The following is a 26,527-nucleotide window of genomic DNA, read 5'->3' on the forward strand; positions in this document are numbered from 1 at the left end:
CATATCCTGTTTTGAAGTTTTCTTCAAAGTATTATTATATACTTTAGGAATGCAAATGCAAAAGGAAAACCTTGACATTCAACAAGATTTCATATGTTGGCATCTATAACCTATGATACTTACTTTGATTCTTTCATCCCAAAGTAATTTAGTCTGGTGACACTTTATCTGAAGAACAACTTACATTTCAGGAGTAGAATATTCAGGGGATCTCATTCGTGTTCCTTCTTTAAGCTGACGGCAGAAGTCCTCATCTATTTGCATTCCTGGGTATGGTGAAGCACCTGGCATTCAAGAAAAGACATTTACTTCAATAGAATATATAACTTCTGAATAAGAGACCCAAAGAAAAACCCGAGGAAAGTCAAGTTGGGACACAGGACTTCTATTCAATTTCCAGTTTTAGTTGCTATCTCTTCAAAGGCTTGAAACTATCTATAATCCTTATATCCAAATTGCTTTGACATGACATGTAGGGGTTTTCAGGGACCACTGTGGATTTCCATTGATTTAACATTATTTTAATGGTTTTATTTGATATGTTTAGGTATAACTCTGCTTTTGGTCCAAGAACTTCTGTCATTTAGAGTTTGTAAAAGCCCTTGTCATATCACTTTTTAACTTATACTCCTGTGTCTAAGGTCTCAAGAAGCACACAGAAGTAGGATTCTAGTTAATGTGTAGATATGCTTCTAATCTGAGAAATACAGTCTTAGTATCATTGAAATCCAAATGATAAATAAGGTCTAAGAGTGAATTATTAGTTGAGAAGATGAAAATTTATTTACAAAATGTTTTATGTGTAATAGTTAAGAAAAGTACATTTTCCAAGTTTGAATCACTACTTAAAATAGATAAACATATTGCAATATAGAAAAATACATGTTTCAGTACTTATGCCAGTGTATGGATACATTTTTCAAAATCGACTCATATATGATTGTTTATATTCAGTATACCCTGAAGCTCCATAATACATTTTCTAGGTCTTTGAGATTAAATGTAGTCTGAATATTTACAAAATTTCATTTAAGCAAATATTTGGGTACTCAAGGGGGTGTAGCCAATTATATGACCACCTAAATTTCCAAAAATGTTCCTAATGGCTCACAGCAATGAATGTAAATAAGAAAATAGAAAGGAAAGAGCCAAAGATGGAATAAGAGTAATGCTAATAGAAATCATGATTATCTAATTGAATATACTTGCTGATGGAAGGAAGGCACAATTTTGGCTTGAAGATTCTAGCTTTCTAGAAGCCAGATAAAAAATAAAACCCTGATCAGTTACCTAATTCAAGGTAATCCATAGGATACTGTTAATTTTATTTACTTTTCCACTGTTGCCTAAAGTGACATTGGTCAGTATGTTTCTCTTCAAGATTTGGTGAATTTTTACTGATGTACTATTTTAAGTTTCATAAATATAAGCAGGCACCATAATTTCCAAAATTTTCCAGTTTGTTAGTCATAGCCCTCTGGGAGACTAGAGATATAAGAAAGGACCTTCATAACTTTAGGAGCATCAGTCATTAACTATAGTTGGAATAACTAATGCCTCACATTAACTGATGATTTTTTTCTAAATCAGGAAAACTGATGTAATTCCCAAAATACAAATTATTTTAAAATTCTTGAATTCAGAGCAGCATTTAATAATGTGTACGCCCTCAGCATACATGCTAAAAGTATGATTCTAAGTAACATGCTAAAAGTAAAATTCTAAGTAACTGAGTATTTCCTACGCAATTCTACATGGTTTAGATGGAGATATTAAAATAATATTTAACAAGAGAAATTTATTAAGGCAGAACACATTAAATTCTCAATTTGCAATTCAGTCTTTGGAAAAGGCTAGGAGTCTCAGAAAGACAAGAGTTAGGTAAACTTTCTTTTTAGATGTTGCATTCTGTCTCCTTTCAAAAACAAATGTTATTTTTGTGTGTTTACTCAAAGGTTATTCTTTTTGTGTTACGTAAGAATACATTGTGTATAAATCACTGGCCTCATCTTTAGGTGCACTTTGGAGAGATATATGACTTTGTCTGATTTGAGTATTAATAATAGACTTGTTTCTCTTCAGAACCTATATCCTAGAATAATAATGTTCAGTTAGGCAAATATTTTAAGAGCCAGCTACTCCTTTTATAGAGAACTAATATCTAGAATACAGAGCTAAAAAAACATAGCATTAAAAATGACTCAATCGAAGGGAAATTAAACTGAATAGATACTTCTCAAAAGAAGAAATGCAATTTGCCAAAAGTTTTATAAAAATGTTCAACATCACTAACAATTAGAGAAATGCAAATCAAAACTACACTGGCCAGGCGTGGTGGCGCACACTTGTAATCCCTGTGATTGGGATGCAGAGACAGGAGGCTCGTGCAGGTTCAAAGCCAGTCTTGCTGGTTTAAGAGACCCTGTTTCCAAATAAAAGTATAAAATGGATCTGGGAGTGTAACCCAGAGGTATAAGGGTTTCCAGGAACCCCAGTACCACCAAAAGAAAAAAGAAAAAATGGCTGGGCATGGTGGCACATGCCTGTAATCCCCGTGCTTGGGACCGGAGACAGGAGGATCATGCAGGTTTGAAGCCAGCCTCGCTGGCTTAAGAGAACCTGTTTCCAAATTAAAAAAAAAAAACTACACTGACATTCAGTTTAACTCCAGTTATAATAGCAATCGTTAAGAATATAAACTAACAAATTCTGGCAAGGATGTGGAGGAAAATTGATGATTATACATTGTTTGTGGAATTGTAAATGACTACAACCACTATGGAGATGTATGTGGTCCTCAAGAAACTAGGAATAGAACCACCATGTAGTCCAGATATACTAGTCCTTGATATTTTTCAAAATAATTAAATTCAGAATAATATAATGATGACACATGTATATCCATGTTTATAGCAGCATGATTCATAAAATCCAAATTATAAAACCAATCCTGGTGTCTGTCAACAGATACATGGATAAAGAAAATGAAATTTATACACAATTAAATTCTACTCAGCCATAAAGAACAAAATTATGTCATTTCCAGGAAAATGGGTGAAACTAGAGAATATCGTGCTAAGTTAGATAAGCCAGTCTTGGGAAGTCAATGGCTGTATGTTTGTTTTTCCTATGTGGAAGCTAGTGAGAAAATAGGAAAAACAAGATATTTTAAAGAATGTAGAATGAGATCCATAGAATACTTTATTCTACTAGTGTCTTCCTTCATTTACCTGAAATCCTGTTTCCTGGTCTCTCTCTAGCTTCTACATATGAATGAAAACATGACCCTTCACTTTCTGTGACTGGCTAATTACAGCATATTTTTCTACATTTTCATCCATTTTGGTTTTTGGTGGTATTAGGGTTCCTGGAAACCCTTTTCCAGGCTACACTCCCAGAGCTATTTTATATTTTTTTTTATTTGGAAACAGGGTCTCTTAAGCCAGCGAGGCTGACTTTGATCCTGCGCGATCCTCCTGTCTCTGCCTCCCAAGTTCTGGGACTACAAGTGTGCGCCACCACGCCTGGCCAGTTTCATCCATTTTACTGCAAATAAACAATTGTGTTCTTTTTTTATGGCTGAACAAAATTCCACTGGGTATGTATACCATAATTTTGTAATCCATTCATCTATTGCAAGACACAAGTGCTGATTTCATAGTTTCACTACTGTAAATCTTGGTGCTATAAACATGGAAATCCATGTATCCTTATCGTAATCTGACTTTACTTTCTTTAAGAAGATCCCTAAGAGTGGTATGAGTATGGCTGGGTCATATGATGGCTCCATTCCCAGTCTTTTAAGAAACCTCCCTACTGATCTCCATAGCAATTACGCTAATTCATAATCCCATTAACAGCATATAAAGGTTATTATCTACATTCTCACAAACGTTAATTATTATTTGTATTCTTTTTTTAATATTTTTGGTGCATTGTAGTCATACATCTTAATGGAGTACAAGATGGTGGAAGCATACATGAACATATCACCCAATTAGCCCTTACCCAATTCCCGCCCTATTCCCTCCCCCTCTCATGTTTGGCTTAATGATTGACTTTGGTATGTTTGTTAATGTACATCATAAACATTAGAGAAGTTCCCTTTTCCCCCCTCCCCTCAGTTAGGTCACCTTATTCGCTCATCTATAGTATCTCTTTCTTCATCTAGAGTTGCTCCTATGACCCATTTTCTCCCTAGCTTTTACATATTAGGAAGAACATTGACATTTTAATTGAAGCTAGATGAATTATATCATTTTGATTTACATTTTGTTTGCTAATGATTAGGACATTTTTTCATATATTTAGTGGCCATTTTTATTTCTTCTTTTGAAAAGTGTCTATTCAGATCCATTGCCCATTTTTTAATTTTTTTTTTTTTGTGTGTGTATGGTGCTAGGAATGGAACCCAGGGGCACTCTGTCTCCAAGCTCCACTCCCAGCCCTATTTTTTATTCTTTACTTTGAAACAGTGTCTCACTGAGTTGCAAAGGGCCTAAGTAGCTGAGGCTGGCTGCGTACCACAATCCTCCCATCTCAGCCTCCCAAACGCTGGGATTACAAGCATGCACCACTATGCCTGGCTTTAAATTGTTTTTTAAAGTATTATGTCTTTTAAGTTCTTTATATTCTAGATATTAATCTTTTATCAGAGGAGTATCTGGCGAAGATTTTCGCCCATTCTGTAGGCTCTTGACTTAAATTTCTAGTGGCTTCCTTTCCTACATAGAAGCTTTTTGATTTTATGCTATCCCATTTATTGTTTTTTTTGGTGTGTATGTGTGTGTGTGTGTGTGTGTGTGTGTGTGTGTGTGTGTGGTACTGGGGTTCCTGGAAGCCCTTCTACCTCTGGGCTATGCTCCCAGACCTATTTTTTATATTTTTATTTGGAAACAGAGTCTCTTAAGCTAGCGTGCAGGGATTACAAGTGTGCGCCACTACGCCTGGCTCATTTATTTTTTTTTTTTTATTTCCTAAGTGTTGGGATCTTACTGAAGAATTCTCTACCAGTACCTATATCTTAGGGGGCTGGTCTTCTAGTAGTTGGAAGATCTCTAATCTAATTTGTAGATTATTTATAGAGTTTTAGTTGACTCATGTGCAGGGTGAGAGGTTGGGATTTAATTTCATTCTTCTCCATATAGTTAACCAGTTTTCTAGTATCATTTGTTGAAAAGGTTATCTTTTCTCCAATATATATTTTGGCCCATTTTGTCAAAGATCAAGTTGCTAGAGACATGAGGGTTTGTTGTGTGTGTGCATGTGTGTGTATGTGTGTGTGTATTCTATTCCATTAATCAATGTGTTTGTTTAATGCCAATATCATGCTGCTTTTATTACCAGAGCTTTGTAGTATAGCTTAAATTCAGGTATTGAAATGCCTATAGCAAATTTTGTGTTGCTAACAATTGCTGTGGCTATTCTGAATCTTTTGTTTATCCATATAAATTGTAATACTAATCATCCTGTTTCTATGAAAAATTACATTGATATTTTTGGTGGTACTGGGGTTCCTGGAAACCCTTCTACCTCCAGGCTACACTCCTAGACCTATTTTATATTTTATTTGGAAATAGGGTCTCTTAAGCCAGTGAGGCTGGCTTCGAACCTGTGCAATCCTGTCACTGCCTCTCAAGCGCGGGGATTATAAGCATGCGCCACCACACCTGGCTACATTGATATTTTAATAAGCATTGCATCACATTTGTATATCACTTTAAAATTTTTCCCATTTTGATTATGTTTATTCTACCTATCCAAGAACATGGGAGGTCTTTCCATCTTCTAAGGTCTTCCATTATTTTAGATCTCAGTGGCCTGAGCATTTGAATCCTACTCTGTATTCAGTAACATGAATTCTTACTTAAATATTTGCTGTGTGAGTTAGGTTCACTTGGTTCCCCAAAAGGCATGCCTGTATTATTTTTACTAAAACTCCTGTAGAAAGGCTTTTGATTTAGTCATGGGAAGATAATATTTTGGGAAGTATAGAGAGAATACATGGAAAGGCACTGTTTCCCTCAAATCCTTATATTAAGCCATCTCTAGTCTGTGTACTTAAAGTTTTTCTTCCTAGTATTGAGAATGTAGGACCAAGCCAGGCATAGTGAAGCATACCTATAATTTCAGTGCTTGGGAGACTGAGACCAGGAGGAGCACAGGTTTGAATATAGCCTCAGCAATATAGTGAGATTCTCAGCAGCATAGCAAGATTAAGTTTCAAAATTAAAAATAAGAAGGGCTGGGTGTGTAGCTTGGAGGTAAAATGCCTCTGGGTTCAAACTCTAATATAAAAAATGTAGACCCAAAAGTCAGGAGGACAGGTTTTAGTTTTAACTGTACCACTAACAGACTGGATAAGCTTGGAAGTATGAGGCCTTGGGAGTCAGCTAGCTTAAAATCAAATCCTATAACTTTGTAAAAATCTTTAAAATTTTAATTAACCTTTTTTGCCACCTAACTCCTATCTGATTTGAACTCTCTCATTTCTCTCTAACCTCACATCCACTCTAACCTCACTCTAAGTGCAGTAGTCTTATCTTTTCTCGTCCACTGTGTCCAAAATAAGTCTCCAACTTGGCCATTAAACTTACTGGGCACACTACTACAAGATCAAGGCTTTATATTTGCTGTTTCTCTTGAATGGTATTCCTTTCTACACAGTTTTGTGACTTGCTCCATGACTTCTTCAGATCCTTACTAAAACATTTGCCTTTCTATCAGATCTATTCTTACTACCCAATTTAAAAAAAATTAAGCCCAGTTTGCCCTATCACAGTGCTCCTTATTTTACTTCCTGGTCTACTTTTTTCATAGTATTTAACATCAATGAATATTTACATATTTCACCAACTAATTGTTCATTGTCAGTCTTTCCAAAGAAAAATGTTAAGTTTTGTGGTGGCTGAAAAAAATTCATCTGTTGAAAAAAATCATCTGTTGATAAATTTACTGGATCTCCAGCATTTAGAATGTCTGATACATGTTGTTATTAATAAATACTTGCTAAATAAATTGAATCAATAAAATAAATTTTATGGTTTTTATTGGTTCTTGGTCACAAGGCTTTTCTGCCTGATTGCATTTTACCCATAGCCTGAAGTCCTTTAAACTCTGTGATTGTATGCAATGCTGATTGGTCTGTAAGCATTCTGATGCAAAAGAAGTTGTACTTGAAAGTGAAAAGAGTTTGACAGAAACAGACTCACTTACCCAGAGAGAATATTTCCCAAAGCAAGACTCCAAATGACCACACATCACTCTGGGTTGTATAAACCTTGTCAAAAATTGCTTCAGGTGCCATCCACTTAAGAGGTAGTCTTGCCTAGAAAACCAAGGTAGGAGAGAACCATGTGATTAGAAGCCATAATCCCAACAGGGTCCAGAAGCCTGAGCTTTGTGCTTTGTATCAGGGAACCTTGAACTTACATCTCCTTTCCAGACATAGTCAGGGTCTTTGTAGATGTCTCTGGCTAAACCAAAGTCACAGATCTTCACAACATTGTTTTCGGCTAGAAGGATGTTCCGAGCAGCCAAGTCTCGATGAATGCACTAAGTAGAAGAAGGTGGCTATGAGGGCTGTTAGGCCCTGAGATGGTGCAGGTTAACAGATTTTCAATGATTAGAAAAAATGAACATTGAGTTTGGAGGGGGAAAGACTGGGGAATCACAGAAGGAAAATGTCTTCGAGATGTCTAGCCGCAGAAAAAAGTATTTTTACATTAAAATTTACTAAAATAATGATGAGTTAGTTCATTCTGAAATTTGGCTGAGTGGGCAGAATCTCCACTACACTGGAATGGTACCTCCTCTTTAGCTGCAGTGTACACATATTGCCTTTTGGAACCTGGGTGACTATATACCTTAGATATACCTTATACATAGATCCACTACTTCCCACTATATTTGGCTACTAGTGTACTAGGTTACAAAGAATTTAATTTCCTCTTATTTGGACAGCTGTGGTAGTCTCTTAATTATCCTCTTTGACTCCACTCTGGTCTCATGGACTAGTCCCTAGCCCACCCTGATCATCAAAATTCAATTCCAAAAGCACAAACCTGAACATGTAAAATTCATGCTAAAAGATGTTTAATTTGTAGCAACTGTAAATCACCAAAGTTCAAATTTCTTTACATCACACTCAAATCCCTTCACATTCTATGACAAGAACTCTGTTCAGTTAGATCCCTGTCTACCCCATACTCACCTCCATGAATTCTATATGTCTTAAAATTTCCATGCCCTCATGATACTATTTAAATATAACTTTCTCTTAGAAAGTTTCATTAATTTTCCAGACCTCCTCCTATATATTCAAAAAGCACTTATTTCATATTTATCCTAGGCCCTATCCTATTTTGTTATATGTAGTATTTGTCTTCCTCACTGAATTCTGAGGAAAAACTTCTATCTTTCATGTCTCTATCTCCAGCTCTTAGCACAAAGAACACTATAGACAATCAAGAGATATTTGATGAAAAAATATTATTCTAATATATAATAGCATGTACAATTCACTGATGACATCTAAATATTCTCACCATCTACTAAATTAGACTTCAAAATATAAGTCCCTAAAACTGCAGATAAGCAGGTGAGTAGCTGTCTCAAAGGTGAATACACATACATTTTCCAAAGAACAATGAAAAGTAAAGAGAGCCAAATATATGAGTATAGAAAATTGCTGCCATGAAGATGGGCGTCATAGAAATCCACCTCCCTTTTCTCCCCAACCAATGGAAGTAAAAGCAAAGGGGAATAACAAATGCTCACTTTTCTGGAAGCAAGGAACTCCATGCCCTTGGCTACTTGAAAGCTATAAGAGATCAGGTCTTCCAAGGTTAGAGGGTGCTTGTAGAGATCATCCAAGTCTAGAAAAGAGAAGAAAAGGATGAATAAGAATGCTAGTAGTTGAAAAATGTCCCATAAGCCTGAAGAAATAGAGATATATGGCCTCCACACAACCTTAAAGAATGGGGGAAAATATTTTGACAATAGGCTTTGGCATGCCTTATTCCAATGAAATACCAAATTTTTTAAGTGATTGGCATATGTCCTTGTGAATCAAAGTAACTTACAAAATTGTCTCTGGGGATTTAGTAGTTCATACCTTGATTATTCTGTGGTCACCATACATTTGTTTCAAAAAATACATGGTTTGACCATATTTCTTTTCTTCTTCTGGGTGCAGATGAGAATACAGAAGATGTTTTTGGAGGTCAAAGTTTTGAAATTTTTAGTAAGTGTCCATGATTCATGGTGACAAGCCTGAATTGTAATCTGAATATATGGTCAACATATATGTGCCCCACTTGTTGCCAACTTGCCTTTCTCTGCATTTTTCTCAATACATGAAAAGTTCACAGAAATTCCTTCCATATTTTCAATGTTATGCCAGCACCAGTGTAGGATTAGAAGGTTCTTTTTAAAGATGATAGGCCAGTTTCCTTTATAAAGATTATAGGCTAGACTGTGTTCCTTTTATCATTTTACAAGAAAGGAAATAATGAAGAGATTGTACTTCCTCCAGGTCATATGGTAAAGCAAATAATAAAGCACAGATCTCCTGATTCTCAGGACAATGAAATGTTTCTTATGTGATTAAATCAAGTAGATACCACAAATAAAAGTCTATTTGTGAACAACAGGACAATAAAATAACATAGAAGAGCCATTATCACAACCAGCTAGGGATGATCAGGAGTCATGCTTTATTTCCTAGTCAGGCAGAAACCTCAGACAGAACAATTCAAATGACATTCAAGGTTAATGCCTGAACTTTTCATTTCTAAATGGGATACTGGGTAAAATGGAAAGAGATGGGAGGCCTGAGTTCAATTTCCACTTCATTTGTGAATTACCCGTGTTGAACAATCAATTACTTTGGGTTATGCCAGAACTAAGTTGATATGCTCCGGTAAAGATCTAATTGTAGTTTATGATTAAAATAGTTGGTATTGCTTGGGAAAACTGCTATTATCCCTAGATATCCAAGTGCTCCACCACTCATATTACTCTTTTTCTGAACTAACTTTTCCATTATCCAGCAACTAAAGGGTTTATCCCACCCAGGGCTGCAGCACGTATCTATTTTGATTGGTAACTATCAGTGCCAGTACTTTAAAATATATTTGATATCTGTTACACATGCATTAAATGTGTAAATTTTCTTAATTTGTCAATATCTATTTTTTAATATTTTACATTTAAAGTAATTTGAGTTTTAAGCAATATATGTTATTTTTTTACATCATCTCTGCTTTGAGCCTCAGTTTCCTCTTCAGTCAAATAAATATAAGTCACCAGGTGCAGTGGTACATGCTTGTAAACCCAGTACTTGGGAGGCTGAGACAGGAGGATTGCAGGTTCATGCCCAGCCTCAGCTACTTAGTGAGGACACCTGCAACTTAGTGAGACCCTGTTTAAAAATAAAGAATAAAAAATAGGGCTGAGGGTGTAGCTCAGAGGTAGAATGCCCCTGGGTTCCATTCCCAGTACCACCACCAAAAAACAAAAAAGGAGATAAGTCTCCCTAATGATCTCATGGAAAGTCAGAGGAAAGAATTCATTCAAAAGTGCTTTGAAAATGTACAGTTCTAGACAAATGTGGGATACTGATATTGCAACTACTTCTGATTGCTAATGTAAGTGCAAGTTGAGCATGAAGCCCAAAGTCTGCCATGCTGGGTAGCAATCGCTACAGGGAAAGACATAGGATTTTCTGAAACACATTATTGAACCCTAGCCTGGCCTTACTTGTCAATGACCTAATTCACTTCATTGAATACCTACTCTAAAACCTTAGTAGTCTTCAGCATTAGCCATGAAAAGAGGGCCTACTTGTACATACCTACTCGGTGGGTTGTTGTGGCCCCCAGAATGTGCCGGTTACTTTCTTCCTCATCATCAGATTCACTGTAGCTCTTATCATCAATAAAACCAGAGCTGGTAGAACTTCCCGTACTAGCCATGCTCTGCAGATGGTTCTTAGTCAGCTGAGTGAGATCACTGTCAGAATCATGAATAGTCTTCACCTTTTTTCCCAGATTGAGCTGTGACTGAAAGTTTAAATCGATCCTCAGAGCTGGAAGAGACTTTAAGAAGCATCCACTCGACCATACTCTGAGTTTCACTGGAGAAATTGAGGCTCAGAGAAGTGCTACGGAGTTATCCAAGATCACATAGAGAACAAGCTGAATGTAATGACTACCAATCTAATGTTCTACTCAATATGCCACAGTGCAAGTTTATTCAACCTTGGTGAAGAGAAAAATGCAAGAGCTGGCCAATTGAGGCAATTACCTTACCCCCAGAAGTCAGCAGGTCTTCCTAGGGTCAAAATATCTTAAGGCATTTGGTCATCTGAAGGGTGTCAAATTATCATATTCCTGAGCTCTATTCTCAGAAATGAAGCACAGATCATAGAATAGAACTCCCTTCTGAGGTTTTTCTTCATTTTCAATAACATTGATATATTAATTATACATGATAGTGAGATTCATAGTGATAACATTCATATATGCATATAACATTATTTTGTCTGTTTAATTCCCCATGCATTCCTTTCTATCCCCAAGTCCCTTCTACTATTCTATTGATCTCTGTTTTAATATTCATGAGATCCCTTTACTTTCCTTTTTTCTCTCTAGCTTTCACATATGAAAAGAAACATGCAGTCTTTGATTTTCTGAGTCTGGCTGATCTTAGCATGAAGATCATGTGGTATGTACACACAGTGGAGTTTTACTCACTTTTTTATACTTTTATTGGTACATCATAATTATACATCATAGTGAGATTCAAAGTGATGCAATATACATGTACACATCATTTGGTGCATTTTCTTCCACGTTCCACCCTGCTCTCACATTCTCCCTCCCAATACTAGTGAGATTGGTTGTGATAACTACATTTTTGGACATATTTTGAACTGGTTCCTCCCTCAATCCTCCTTTTCCCTTCCCCTAATCCCCTTCCACTATTCTACTTTCTCTTCTCATGTATCTGGAGTCCTTTTTGTTTTCCATTTTCTCTCTAGCTTCCACATACGAAAGAAAATATATGACACTTGACTTTCTGAGACTGACTGATCTTAGCACAATATTTTCTAGTTCCACCCATTTTCCTACAAATAACGTTTTATTCTTCTTGGTGGCTGAGTAAAATTTCACTGCATGGATATACCACATTTTCTTTATTACTTTATGGACACTTAATCTGGTTCTGTAAACTGGCTATTGTGAATTATACTATGATAAACATGGCTATGCATGTATTTTGGTAGTGCTCTGACTTAATTCTTTTGGAAAGATAACAAGACATAGCATAGCTGGGTCATGCTGTGGTTCTATTCCTAGGGCCACTGACTTCAAATCCTTATGGTATGTATGAAGACATACCTATCATCCCTGATCAATAATTGTATGGCTTCTTTCCCCTCCCTTTTTTTCTGTTCATCATTAGAAAATATTCACAGAAATCCCAAATATTGAAATTGTGTATGGGTTTCAGTTGGTGAACCTACCTTGGAAGCAATAAAATCTCCTCTCTTCCCTCTCAGAAAATTGGCCAGGTTTCCATATTTGCAGAATTCTACTATAATCATCAAAGGACCTGTCAAAAGTGTTATGTATAGTCACCTTTTCATGAATGACAATAAAAGGTAGCTAATTTGGGAGATAACCCTTGCCTTGGAAACCTCTTGACCAGAGATCTCCCAAAATCTCATGAAATATCTTTAGTTGTAGCCTAGTTGACTGTGGACTTAGGCTGAATACAGTGATGACCAATCCCCCCCAAACAAACTAGCTGGTTAAAGTAAAAATGAAAGAGTAGAAAAGGAGGGGAAATAAAGTCAATAAACCGTATGAGCTTGCGTGGGAAGTTTCATGGGCTACATACATGAGTCAGCAGAACAGAGCCCCTGACCACAGGCAGCTTATTCTCTAATGATAAAGGAAAAGAACATGTTTTCTTGAGATCCTTTACAATGTGATAGGCCTGTAAGTTAGAAGAACTTCACATGCACTAAGGATTTGGCCCCTGTGAAGCAGTTCTAGATAGCTATGAAAGTCTTCTTACCTCCAGGCTTAGTGCATGCACCCAATAAGTTGACCACATTGAGGTGGTGACCAATGTGAATAAGAATCTTCAGTTCTGACATCAAAGCTTTACACTCATTCGAAGTTGCACAATCTGCTTGAAATAAGCACAGTAATTGCACAGAAAGATTTCTTGTCCATTAGAGAGACAGGTGGTATATAGGAAGTCCTACACTTATTGTTAAGAAATCCTGGCAGAAAGGCCACTCCAATGTTTATTTTTTATCCTTTCCAAACAATATTTTTGAACAAAGAATACATTCATATGAACTTGCTTGTCAGTACTTTAAATTCTATGTGCTATCAGTGTCAATAACCTTTTTGCTTTCTCATTTTTAAACAGATATTCTTGGATAACTAATCTTTTATGTGTTATTGTCTGGTAATAAGTATTTGATGAATTGGACCAGATTGGTTTAAATATTATTCTATGTGAGTATGTGGAGACAGGGGCTTGAACTGGATGGTATTAGAATGTTTAGACAGACATGTTTATTTATTCAAAACTGGAAACATACTATGGGTATATGAATCCTGACCAGTGCTGAATCCAGTTGGATTTCTAATCAAGCATATTTTATGTCATTTAATTCTAGACATATAATTAAAGATCATGTGTTAATTCTGGTACCTAGAGACCATTGTGATTCCTATTGATCTTAGCAAAAACAAGAATTTACTTCTGAATTTAATTTATTGTACCCAAAAGGAGGATGAATAAGCTGTGACACAAGGTACTATGATGACTGACTCATAGTTCCATTCCTGATATTTTCATGAACAAGCAGATTGAACTAGGGTAGAAGCTGGATTTAGTTACCCCCTTCTGCTACTTCCAATTTATTTATCTTGTAGTCCAGCTTTCCACCTGCCCCCAAGCATACCTGTAGCTGTGTCTTAATGGCTTCCACAGGATTAGGAACATTACCTTTTAGCATTTTCACTGCCACTGTTTTACAAGTTGAAGTTCTGTCAATGCCAAAAGCACAAGCCTCTATTACTTTACCAAAGGCACCATGACCCAGAATTTTTCCTGAGGGAGTAAAAAGTGACAATCAGAAATAATGAAAGACCTCAGAGATAACTGAACACTTGGATTTTTGTAATAGATGTCAGAACCCCAAAGACAGGGCATTTATTGGGAAGCCTTTTCTGACCATACTCTGTAAAATAATAATGTTATTCTCTATTTCGTTAATTTTCCTTTATAATAGTTACCACCTAGTTGATATTATATTAGAATATATATTTAGTTATTATTAATCTATCCTAGTAGAATTTAAGCTCAATGAGGATTGTGTTGTTCACCACTATATCACCAGTACCCTAGGATAATACTTAGTACATGGTATGTAGGCAATAAATATGTATCTGGAATAATTGAATGAAAGGCTATTCCATGGTAGCCACAGAGAGACTCTATTGTGGCCTATAGACACATACCAGTTCAGGAGGGATGAAAGTGTTTAATACCTTCTAAGTTAAGACTCTTGTTAATATACTTCACCTAGTAGTGACTGGAATTTTGAATATACATCTATGGTCGTTCATTAGATATTCTTTATGGAAAAGAATTTGCCTGCCATGTAAAGCAATCTCTATTATTTGTGAAGTACTTTAAATTTGTGAACATATTTCCAAATTTTTCAACGAATTTTTATTAGATATGAAATGCAAATAGGATACATATCAATCTTAATATCTTCCTTTCATACATAAGAAAAATAAGACTCAGAGAATTTAAGTGACTTAATTCTACCCAGATAATACATATTAAAAACTCTCAGTCTCATGTTAACTATACAATGTCATTCCACTACTTTAATTCATGGTTTCTATTCTACTCTTATCATCATCTTTAAAACACATCTCATTTTGTCTACATTCATCATGAATGAAGTTGAGTAGCACTGACTACAATAATACAAGTGCATCCTAGATTTAAAGTCACTGCTTTTCCACGGATCTTATTATCAGTGATTTTTTCAAACTTCATGGTAAAAGTAATGTGAAAGAGTGTTATGACAAATATTGGTACTCACCCAACTGTAATCGGTCCCTAGGGAACTCCCATTTACTGTCATCATAAGGAAGCCTATCACACTGTTGATCAAGGGACATTTCTTCAGGGTCCACAATGATGGAAAGGTAGCCAGTTTTGATTTCTGACACATTGGGCTACAGAAAGAAAAGAAAAAACAATGTACATTATCATGTTTTCTTTCTTTCTTTTTTTTTTTTTTTTTTGGCAGTACTGGGGATGGAACCCAGGGGCCTTCTACCTCCCGGCTATATCCCCAGACTTATTTTATATTTTATTTGGAAACAGGGTCTCTTAAGCCAGCTGAGGCTGGCTTGGAACTTGTGCAATCCTCCTGTCTCAGCCTCCCAAGCACAGGGATTACAAGCATGCGCCACCACGCCCAGCCATTATCATGTTTTCTTGATCTTCTGATGTGATATAAGGACTCTGAAGTATTCAACTTAACATTTTAGGGTGGCTGATAAAGTAAGAAACAATCCCCAAAATAAAGATAATGAACACAATTAAGTGAAATCAACAATTTTGTAAAGTAGTAAAAACAAACTATCAGATAAAAGTTAGTACTTATAACATAAAGAAGCATTACAAAAAATAAGGAGCGGGCATGGTGGCTCAGGCTTGTAATCCCCATGCTTGGGAGGCTGAGACAGGAGGATCGCACAGGTTTGAAGCCAGCCTCAGCTACTCAGTGACACTTTCAGCAACTTAGTGAGACCCTATTTCCAAATAAAAAATATTTTTAAAAAAAGGTCTGGGAGCATAGGCCGGAGGTAGAAAGCCTCTGGGTTCCACCCCCAGTACCAACAAAAAAAAAAATTAAGGAGTGACATCAATTAAAATTGTAAAATAGGGTGGGGCATAGTGATACACGCTTGTAATCCCAGCATTCAGGAGACAGAGACCAGAGGATTGTGGTTCGCAGACAGCCTCAGCTACTTAGCAAGGCCCTTTACAACTCAGTGAGACCCTGTTTCAAAAATAAAAAGACTAGCTGGGCGTGGTGGTGCATGCTTTTAATCCCAGCACTTGGGAGGCTGAGACAGGAGGATCGCACAGGTTTGAAGCCAGCCTCAGCTACTTAGTGAGGCTCTCAGCAACTTAGTGACACCCTGTTTCCAAATAAAATATAAAATAGGTCTTGAAATATAGCCTAGAGGGAGAAAGCCCCTGGGTTTCACCCATAGTACTACAAAAAGTAATAAATAAATAAAAAGACTAAAAAATAGGACCAGGGGTGTAGCTTGGAGGTACAGTGCCCCTGGGTTTCATCCCTGGTACTGCAAAAAAAAAAAAAAAATGTAAAATGGGAAAAGCTAGGGCTATGTTCCTTCCTAAATGCAACTAATGGGGTAAAATAAATGGTCATAATCAAATTTTAAAGAATTTTGGAATTGATTCAAATGCTTACACCAACCAGGGAAAGCTTGTTAGAGAAAGGAGCAGCTGCTTTTTGTTAAGAGAGCTTCGTGGCAATTTTAATCACCTGCTTCTCATCCTTAATATCTTTTTTCCTCTTTTTTATACTTTTGTGCGTTCCAGACATATAAGGAAACTATATAAACACTAAGAGACCACCAAGCTAAAGAAATGCAAACTTTAGTGACCACAATTGACAATAATTTCAGACTTTACAAATGAAATTTTAAAAAGTCGTTAAGGACTTCCAGGAAAATGAAGATCTTCAGAAGGATAAATCAGAAAATTTAACAGCAGAAATGAGACAGAATTTCCTAAAATAATTTATAATTTAAGAGGGAGCCTAAAAAAAATAAAGGAACAAATAAACAAAAAGAAATTGACATCCTCAACAGGAATCAGAAAAAAGTTCTGAAGGGAGTGAAGGATGGAATCATTGAAGTGAAGGCATTAATACAAAAGATAAACAATAGAAGAGACCACATGGTCGCTGGGCGTGGTGGCGCAAGCTTGTAATCTCCACGCTTGGGAGGCAGAGACAGGAGGATCACGCAGGTTCAAAGCCAGCCTACCGCAGGGCGTGGTGGCGCACGCTTGTAATCCCTGCGCTTGGGAGGCAGAGACAGGAGGATCGCACAGGTTCGAAGCCAGCCACGCGCGCTGGCTTAGGAGACCCTGTTTCCAAATAAAAATGTAAAAATAGGTCTGGGAGTGTAGCCCGGAGGTAGAAGGGCTTCCAGGAACCCCAGTACCACACACACACACAAAAAAAAAGCCAGCCTACTTGGCTTAAGAGACCCTGTTTCCAAATAAAAATATAAAAAATAGGTCTGTGAGTGTAGCCTGGAGGTAGAAGGGTTTCCAGGAACCCCAGTACCACCAAAAGCAAAACAAAACAAAACAAAAAAATAGACCACATGGTAAATAAAATTTCCCTCTTAGAAGATTATCACTCAATTTAGAAAAAAAAAACAAAACAATTCAACAGCATAAATTGGACATTGAAGAGATATGGACCCATCTTGAAAGAACTAACCTAAAAATAATAGGGGTCGAAGAGAGACTAGAAGGTAAAACCAAAGGGATTAACAATCTTTTCAAAGAAGTAATATCAGAAAAATTTCCAAATATACAAGAGGTTGATATACATGTACAGAAAACTTATAGAATCCCCTTTAGACAAGAACAGAGAAAAGGCTCACCAAGGCACATAATAGTCAAAATGACCAATGTAGAAGCCAAGGAGAGAATCTTACAGGCAACAAAAGCAAAAGACCAAATGACATTCAGAGGCAAACGAATTAGAATCATTCCAGACTTCCCAAAACAACTCATGAAAGCCAGAAGGGCCTGGAGTTATATATTCTAAACTCTGCAAAAAACAATTTGAAGCCAAAAATTTCCTACCCAGGAATTCTATCTTTTAAATTAGACAGGGAAATAAAAATCTTCCATGATCAAAAGAAGCTGAGTTTATGTCTTCCAAACAATCACTAGAGAAAATACTCAAGGAACAACATATTTGAAACTCTAGAAGAAAAAACACTTGCAGCCAAAAATTGCCTACCAAACAAAACTCTCTCTCAAATTTGACAGAGAAATACAAATCTTCCATAAAAATAACAGAAGCTGAAAGAATTTATGTCTTCCAAACCAGCATTATAAAAAATAACTCAAAAAGATTAACTGCAAAGAAGAAACAAGAAATAAACACCCGAACCAGAGAAACAATACTTTCCATCAATCAACTAAGCAAAGAAGAAAAAACACTACTTCAAACAGAAGATAAATTCAAAATGTTAGGATTTACAAATCATCTCTCAACAATCAAGTTGAATACAAATGCCCTCAACTCCCAAATAAAAAGACATAAGGTGGAAAATGGATTAAAATCAAGAATCCATCTATATGCTGCCTGCAAGAAACACACCTTACATGTAAGATACTTACTAAAGGTGAAGGGCTAGAACAAGGTAATCGATGACAACAGAACTCGAAAATAAGGAGTAGCAACTATCATATCAGACAAATTAGACTTGAAACTGAAGCTTATCAGAAGAGATAAATCAGATCATTTTTTACTGGTAAAAAGAACAATACAGCAAGTGGAAATAACAATAGTCAACATCTATGCCCCAAATATAGGTGCAGCCACTGTTATAAAACAAACTCTTTGTGACATTAAGTCACACAGAGATCCCAATACAATAATACTGGGAGACTTCAACACTCCTCTCACACTGTTAGACTGATCTTCTAAACAAAAGGTCAGTAAATATGCCTCAGACCTAAAGAACACCATAAACCAAATGGTCCTATTAGACACATATAGAATATTCCACTCAAGGAGTTCACATTTTTCTCTGCTGCTCATGGAACCTTCTCCAAAATATGACACATCCTGGGCCACAAAGTGAGCATTAGCAAATAGGCTCCTACATTTTTTCAGACCACAATTAAATTAAACTAGAAATCAAGACCCAACAAACTCAACTAAAAAGCTTATATAGTTGATCAACAAATTCAGCAAAGTTTCTGGACATAAAATCAATAAAAAGAAAACACAATAAATAACAGGAGATATCTATAGGCACAATGGGCTATTATAATAAAGAAAAGAGAGAAATGTCTTAAGTTGTAACTATTTTATCAAGGATAAGATGTATAAGAACATTTATATGTATAATAAGGTTGGTTACAATGAAGAAAAATTAAAGTGTTTTCTAAAAGTCACATTAAATGCATGGATTCTATGTATACCACATGTTTAAAACAACTTGGTTTGCAGGGACAACTTGGTTTGCAGGGCGTGGTGACACATGCTTGTAATCCCTGCACTTGGGAGGCAGAGACAGGAGGATCACACAGGTTCGAAGCCAGCCGCGCTGGTTTAAGAGACCCTGTTTCCAAATAAAAAGTATAAAATAGGTCTGGGAGTGTAACCCCGAGGTAGAAGGGTTTCCAGGAACCCCAGTACCACAATAAATAAAAAATAAATAAATAAATAAATAAAACAACTTGGTTTTCTTAAAATATTGATCTGCTTTTGGGCCAAAGGTGGCGGTGCACACTTGTAATCCCAGCATTTGGGAGGTAGAGACTGGAGGTTTACTGACAGCCTCAGCTACTAATAGAGGCCCTTCATAACTCAGTGAGACCCTGTTTCAAAAATAAATAAATAAAAAGGACTAAAAAATAGGGCTGGGAGTGTAGCTTGGAGGTACAATGCCCCTGGGTTCCATTCCCAGTACTGCAAATATATATGTATTGATCTGCTTTTGGTAAAATTTTACAAAAAGCAAGCCTAGAGGCCAAAAATTTATATTTTATTAAAATAATTTTCTGTGTTTTCTGCTATACACTGACAATAGTGTTTTAGATATTTTTGTTCTCAAAATGTACAAGACTTCTAAAAATGTAAAATTATTAAGCTAATGGTATCTAAATAAAACAAAATGGTGATAGCCTTAAAAAATCAGAAGCGTTCCTGTATGCCAACCAAAAAGCCACTGAAAAAGAAATCCAGAAAACACTTCCACTTACAATATCCCACGAAAAATAAAATACTTAGGAATAAATCCTAAGCAAGGAGGTAAATACCTCTACAAAGAAAATTATAAAACATTGAAAAAATTGAAGAAGACCCTTAGGAGATGAAAAGATATTCTACGTTCTTGGATAGGCACAATAAATATCATCAAAATGGCCATTCTTCCAAAAGTACTGGGGATGGAACCCACGGGCATTCTACCTCCAAGCTACATGCCCAGCCTTATTTATTTTTATTCTTTATTTTGAAACAGGGTCTCACTGAGTTGCAGAGGGCCTCACTAAGTAGCTGAGGCTGTCTGCGAACCACAATCCTCCTGTGGTCCATAATTTGGCTATTGTGAATTATGGTGCTGTAAATATGAGTATTCATGTATCATTATGGCATTTTGACTTTAATTCTTTTGTGAAAATACCAAGGACTGGGATCATATAGTAATTCCAAAAGAAAGGAAACATTCAAATTAACAAAAATCAAGATGAGAAAGGAGATATCACCAAAGATATATTTGTAATGGTTAGAAAACATATGTGCAATACTCCAACATATAGGTATAAGCAATGACTTCCTCAGTAATTCACCTGAAGTCCATAAAATTAAAAAATTAATCAATGAGATATCATCAAATAAAAAAGCTTCTGCATAGTGAAAGAAAAAGTTAAAAGCATAAAGATACAGCCTAGAGAATGGGTAAAATGTGCTGTTACTATTCTTGATAGAAGACTGATATCCAGAATACATAAAAACTAAAGAAAATAGAGGAAAAGGAGCATTTATATTTGGTTGGTTAGTTCACAAAATAGTACAACCACTAAGAAAATCAGTGTGAAGTTTCCTCAAAAGACTAGGAATGAAACCACTATATAACCCAGCTATAACACTCTTTGTATGAATGAATGTCAGCATACAATAGCAATGCATGCATAAGATATCTATGTTCATAGCAGCACCATTCACAATAGCCAAGTTTTAGAACCAGCCTAGGTGTTCATCAACATATGAATGAATAAAGAAAGTATTGTATATATACACGATGGAGTTTTACTCAGCTGTAAAGCATAATGAAATTATGTCTTTTTCAGGAAGTTATGAAACTGAAGAATACCATGCTAAAAGAAATAAGCAAAACTCAGATACTCAGGGGTAATTTGGTTTCTTTCATATGTAGAAGATCTAGGGGGAAAGGAAAAAATATATCATGAAAACTAAAAGGAATTCAGTACTGCAGATTATAGAGATTAGTGAAAGGGAAAAAGAGAGGGGGAGGTTATGGTGGCATGAATAAACCCAAATTATGCTATTTTCAAATATAAATGTATCAAAATAGAGCCCACTATTCTATATAATTCACCAATAAAAATTCAAATGGCCTGGTTCTGTTGTTCAATGCTAGTAAGAAAAGGAAAATTCAGGAGTTTGCCCTACTCTATAGCCAATATGTAGTAGAGTCTGAGGAATAGAGTATGATAGGTGGCATCCTTTGAAAAAAGAAATCTAAATCCCTAAAATCTAATAGAAAGGATCAGTTAAATATGGCTTAACTTGGCCTTTTAGATATGTCCCTAAAACCTTACTAGCAGTAAGAGTTAGAGCTCCATGACACCATAGCTGTTCTTTAGTTCAATATAGGAATCTTGTTGGCATATATCAATAAGAATATCAGCCTTTACCTCTTCCTGCTATTTACTTGCATCAAGGCTCAGCAAATAAACTGTACTTAAGATGATATTTTATTTTTCTTCTAATAGTTTAAGATTCACAATCATTAATAACTCATTAAAATATTTTTAAAACACCTATAAGGGTGCCGGACGTGGTGGCACACACTTGTAATCCCAGCACTTGGGAGGCGGAGACCAGAGGATCACACAGGTTCGAAGCCAACTGAGCTAGCTTAAGAGACCCTATTTACAAATAAAAAGTATAAAATAGGTCTGGGAGTGTAGCCCGGAGGTAGAAGGGCATCCAGGAACCCCAGTACCACACACACACACACACACAAAAAAAAAAAAAAAAACAGCTATAGGAAAGCCGGTTGTGGTGGTGCACACTTGTAATCCCAGCATTTGGGAGGCTCAGACTGGAGGATCGCGGTTTGAGGACAGCCTCAGCTACATAGTGAGGCCCTTTGCAACTCAGTGAGACCCTGTTTCAAAAAAATGAAAAATGGAGCTGGGGGTGTAGCTCAGAGATAGAATGACCCTGGGTTTCACCCCCAGTACTGCAAAAAGAAAACAGCTATAGGAGCAAAGATAATCAAAAGCCCATTTTCCAATTAATAGATTTAACTGTGGCAATCATATTATCCAAGTCCTGTGAAAACATATCACATTAGTAGTTATAGCATTTGTAGAGTTTTATAGGTATAAATATTAAGTGCCAATTTGAATGATACATTATTATATTTTATTTTAAAAGTAATTCTAGACAAAATTAGCTACACAAATTAAAAGTTGGAGATGGAATCTGAGGGGATAAATGTGTTCTTGTGTCATTTCCCACTTTTTAGATGGTACACAATAAAAATTCCAAAATGTCTTCAGTCCCAAGTGCAAACACACACACACACACACACACACACACACACACACACACACACACCTTTGCATATGCCCTCCCTTTCCAATAGAAGTGATACCATCTTCCAAGAAACTGATTTGAGATAAAAAATTATACCAGCATCAGCCTTAAAAAAAAAAAAAAACTGCGTATGAGAAGGTCCCAAAGCCCCAGAGTATCTTCTTTTCCTTACCTTTCCAAGTTTTCGGATGACTAGCGTTAGAAGCAGCCAAAAAAGTGTAGCTGTAAGGCCAGTACAAACAAGAATGATGACTTCAATATTGGATTTCTCTTCTGAGCCTGTAAAGAGTTGAAGACAGAATTTATGACATGGAAAAGAGTTCACCACGGAGAAAGAGAAAGCAGGAGAAATGTATTGCTTCTTACAAAGTATATTTGATTTCTTTTTTTTTTAAACTGGGGATTGAACCCAGGAGCATTCTACCTCTGAACTACAACCCCAGCCCTATTTTTTATTATTTATTTTGAAAGAGTCTCACTAAGTTGTGGAGGGTTCACTAAGTAGCTGAGGCTGGCCACGAATCCACAATTCTCCTTTGAAGTACTGAGATTTCTTTTTTTTTTTTTTTTTTTTTTTTTTTTTTTTTGGTGGTACTGGGGTTTGAATCCCAGGACATTCTACCTCCGAACTACATACACCCTCCAGCCCTAATTTTTTTTTATTTTTTTATTTTTTGGTGGTACTGGGGTTCCTGGAAGCCCTTCTACCTCTGGGCTGCACTCCCAGACCTATTTTTATACTTTTTTTATTGGGAAACAGGGTCTCCTAAGCCAGCGCGCGCGGCTGGCTTCGAACCTGCACGATCCTCCTGTCTCTGCCTCCCAAGCGCGGGGATTACAAGCGTGCGCCACCACACCCGGCAAAGTACTGAGATTTCTAAAAGCCTAATGTCACCAGGCCCAAAATCGTGTGTGTGTGTGTGTGTGTGTGTGTGTGTGTGTCTGTGTGTGTGTGTGTGTGTGTGTGTGTGTGTGTGTGTGTAATTTTTATGGAGAATGGATTTTGCTTCAGGAAACTTAGAAAAACTTACCCCTAGATAATTGTACTGGATGACTCAAGAGAATGAGCTAAAAGATAAATCATATATTTATATATGCATACATATTTCCAACAACTGGGAAAGAAATTAAAAATCAGTCATTTATAGTTATATATATATATTATATGATATATATCATATATATTATATATAACTATAAACTATGGTTTATAGTTATAAGCCTTATTTTCTGGCTTCTTAAGACAAGATAGATATGGTCTACAGCCTGGCACCACCTAAATTAATATTCTATCTCCCACTTAGCCATTTGGTTGACCTTGTAAATTACTAATCTCTTCACAGCTCAGTTTCCCCATTTAAAAAGTAGAATAGGAGGACTGTAGGTTCGTGGCCAGCCTCAGCCACTTAGTGAGGCCCTCTGCAACTCAGTGAGACCCTGCTTCAAAATAAAGAATAAAAATAGGGCTGGAGGTATAGCTCAGAGGTAGAATGTCCCTGGGTTCAATCCCTAGTACCAAAAACAACAAAAAAATGAGAATAGGCCAGGCATGGTGGCACATACTTGTAATCCTAGTACTTGGGAGGCTGAAATAGGAGGATCACAAGTTCAGGACCAGCCTCAGCAACCTTGTAAGGCCCTCTGCAATGTAGTGAGACCCTGATTCAAAATAAAGAATAAAATTGGGCTTGGGGTATAGCTCAGAAGTAGAATATCCCTGAGTTCAATCGACATATTTTAACTATCGCAGATTATTAAACCAAGTATTTGGTTTGCCTGCAAAGATCTAATATTTTACCTTTATATTTCCAAACAGCACACAATATTTTCAACCAATCAAGATGAATTACTCTTATTTGGTAATTTATACATTTTAAGTATCTCCACAAACTTGCCTTCATTTGTATCAGCTTTGATAAATAACCAAGGCAACTGGTATTATTTACATTTCAGAAATGAGAAAGCTAAGATATAGAAAGGCTAGACAACTTGTCTAAAATGGCATTGAGTTCACAGCAAGTATGAGGTTCTGAATGCAGATTTTCCAAACCATATTATTCCCCATACCCTCCTAATGAAAGTGGGTATATTAGAGAGAGTAGTTTTGTTTATACACATCTTAACTGTCCTCCCACACTGTGTCCCAATGCTTTTTTTAAAATTCCAGTCAAATTCCATTATTGATTACCAATGTAGTCAGGATTTTCCAACTTACCCTCCAAGGTGATAAGAGCTGCTGTGCTGACTTCTCCCAACTCATTGGTTGCTTTACAGAGATACAGGCCCTCGTCATCTTTTTTGGCCCTCTCAATAATAAGGGTGTTATTCTCAAAGAAGATTCCTGCATTGACAATGGCCCCCCATTATTATGTGAGATATTGGTCCTGAAGCACAGTGTCAGCGTATATGAAACTCCCATTTCATTGACTCAACCCTGGGATGCTTTTCAAGGAAAGGCAACCCTAAGGAGCTGTGCTATCTAAGGCTTTTTTTGGTGAGACTTAAGACTTGGAAACCACCACACAAGATTTCAGACTTACCTGAAGCAGGAAGAATAGGAATTCCATTTTTGAACCAGTGGACCTGGGGGCATGGTATTCCACCCACTTTGCAATTCAGCAAAATCTTGCCACTGCTGTTGACTTCAATATTGGTGAGATTCTCGATAATGAATGGGGCGACCCTTTCTGTAGAAACCAGTGTAAAATGAGTCAAGATTCTGAGACAGGGTGCCACAAATAAGCACTTGACATAATTCACACCTACATATTTAACTGGACATTTAGATGGCGAGATATTAGCAGAAAAAGAGAAAATGAATAGGGAGAAACATCTACTATTCGAGTAAAACTTGCATTTTGTGGCCTTCAAATTATTCCTTAATCTTAAAACTTAGATATGTGATCATGAGCCAACTCAGGCAAGAAAAATGGCTTTCTAATAGTTTTGGCACCCAGACCACAACATTTCCAAATTCTAAAATTTTCTAAATTTTGAATTCATTAGAATTCTTTTCCTTTGAAAGCCTACAAAAGGTTTCAGAAAGTGAAGGACTAATTGACACAAAGAATACAAAAACCAAAACCTTATACTGGCTAAAGAATCCATAAGACAGTTGGCTCAAATTCTAAGAGGTAATTGTAAGTCCATCCAATTCTACCTCTAATTAACAGCTGAGTATTACGCTGCATCATTTTGGTGCTGTTCCTCTGTGTCCAAGCCTTGCACTTGTACTGTCCTTTATCCTGCTGAGTCACATTCTTAATCAAGAGCATCAATGTGATGGAGTAGTTACTTCTGAAGCTTTCAGTGTCTATATCAGAAATCTTTTCCCCAGAGGGGTTGAACCAAGCAAGCTGATTGTAAATATATTTAGCTGCCTTGCATTTGAGCTGAGCATCATAGCCTTCAATCACTGAAACCACAGGTTCTGTGTCCATGAAATCCACATCTGTAAGAATGAACAGATATCAATATGAACAGGCAAGATAAGCTGCTAAAGAACAACATTCTTTCTTCCTTTTCCTGAAAGTCAAAATGCAGAGAAAAACACCCTTAAGGATAAGTGCCTAGTAAAAAAAAAAAAAAAAACCTACCTTAAATTATCAGTGTCACTTTGAGTTTCCTTTTTTTCGCTTGGTTTTGTTTTTTAAATAATTTTCCTTGATTTATTTGTGTTTGACAACACAGAGTATTTTTTTGTCTTTTCAACATGATTTGGCTAAATTTTCTCATGAAGTTAGTTAATATATGAGTGTTCTAAACTTTTTACATTGTTGTATTACTGATCAAGTAAACAAATGTTAAAGACACATAATGCTTACAATTATA

The 26,527-nt window shown here is 36.3% G+C and overlaps 1 protein-coding gene across 1 annotated transcript in view; it reads right to left on the reverse strand.

Moving 5' to 3' along the window:
• Positions 1-26,527, reverse strand: part of LOC308278889 (vascular endothelial growth factor receptor kdr-like) — a gene marked incomplete at both ends in the record, with an annotated part of 257,546 nt that overhangs the window by 71,293 nt on the left and 159,726 nt on the right. The window contains 13 exons of the mRNA XM_080718883.1: positions 185-284; positions 7,216-7,327; positions 7,432-7,554; positions 8,779-8,876; positions 10,856-11,063; positions 12,530-12,618; positions 13,087-13,200; positions 14,035-14,139; positions 15,149-15,284; positions 22,869-22,975; positions 24,912-25,037; positions 25,237-25,383; positions 25,857-26,147. Of these exons, the coding sequence (XP_080575009.1) occupies positions 185-284; positions 7,216-7,327; positions 7,432-7,554; positions 8,779-8,876; positions 10,856-11,063; positions 12,530-12,618; positions 13,087-13,200; positions 14,035-14,139; positions 15,149-15,284; positions 22,869-22,975; positions 24,912-25,037; positions 25,237-25,383; positions 25,857-26,147 (1,756 nt within the window). The remainder of the gene's footprint in view (positions 1-184; positions 285-7,215; positions 7,328-7,431; positions 7,555-8,778; positions 8,877-10,855; positions 11,064-12,529; positions 12,619-13,086; positions 13,201-14,034; positions 14,140-15,148; positions 15,285-22,868; positions 22,976-24,911; positions 25,038-25,236; positions 25,384-25,856; positions 26,148-26,527) is intronic.

This window comes from Muscardinus avellanarius (genome assembly GCF_963383645.1).
Source record: "Muscardinus avellanarius genome assembly, chromosome: X".
NCBI classification, from domain to species: Eukaryota; Metazoa; Chordata; class Mammalia; order Rodentia; family Gliridae; genus Muscardinus; species Muscardinus avellanarius.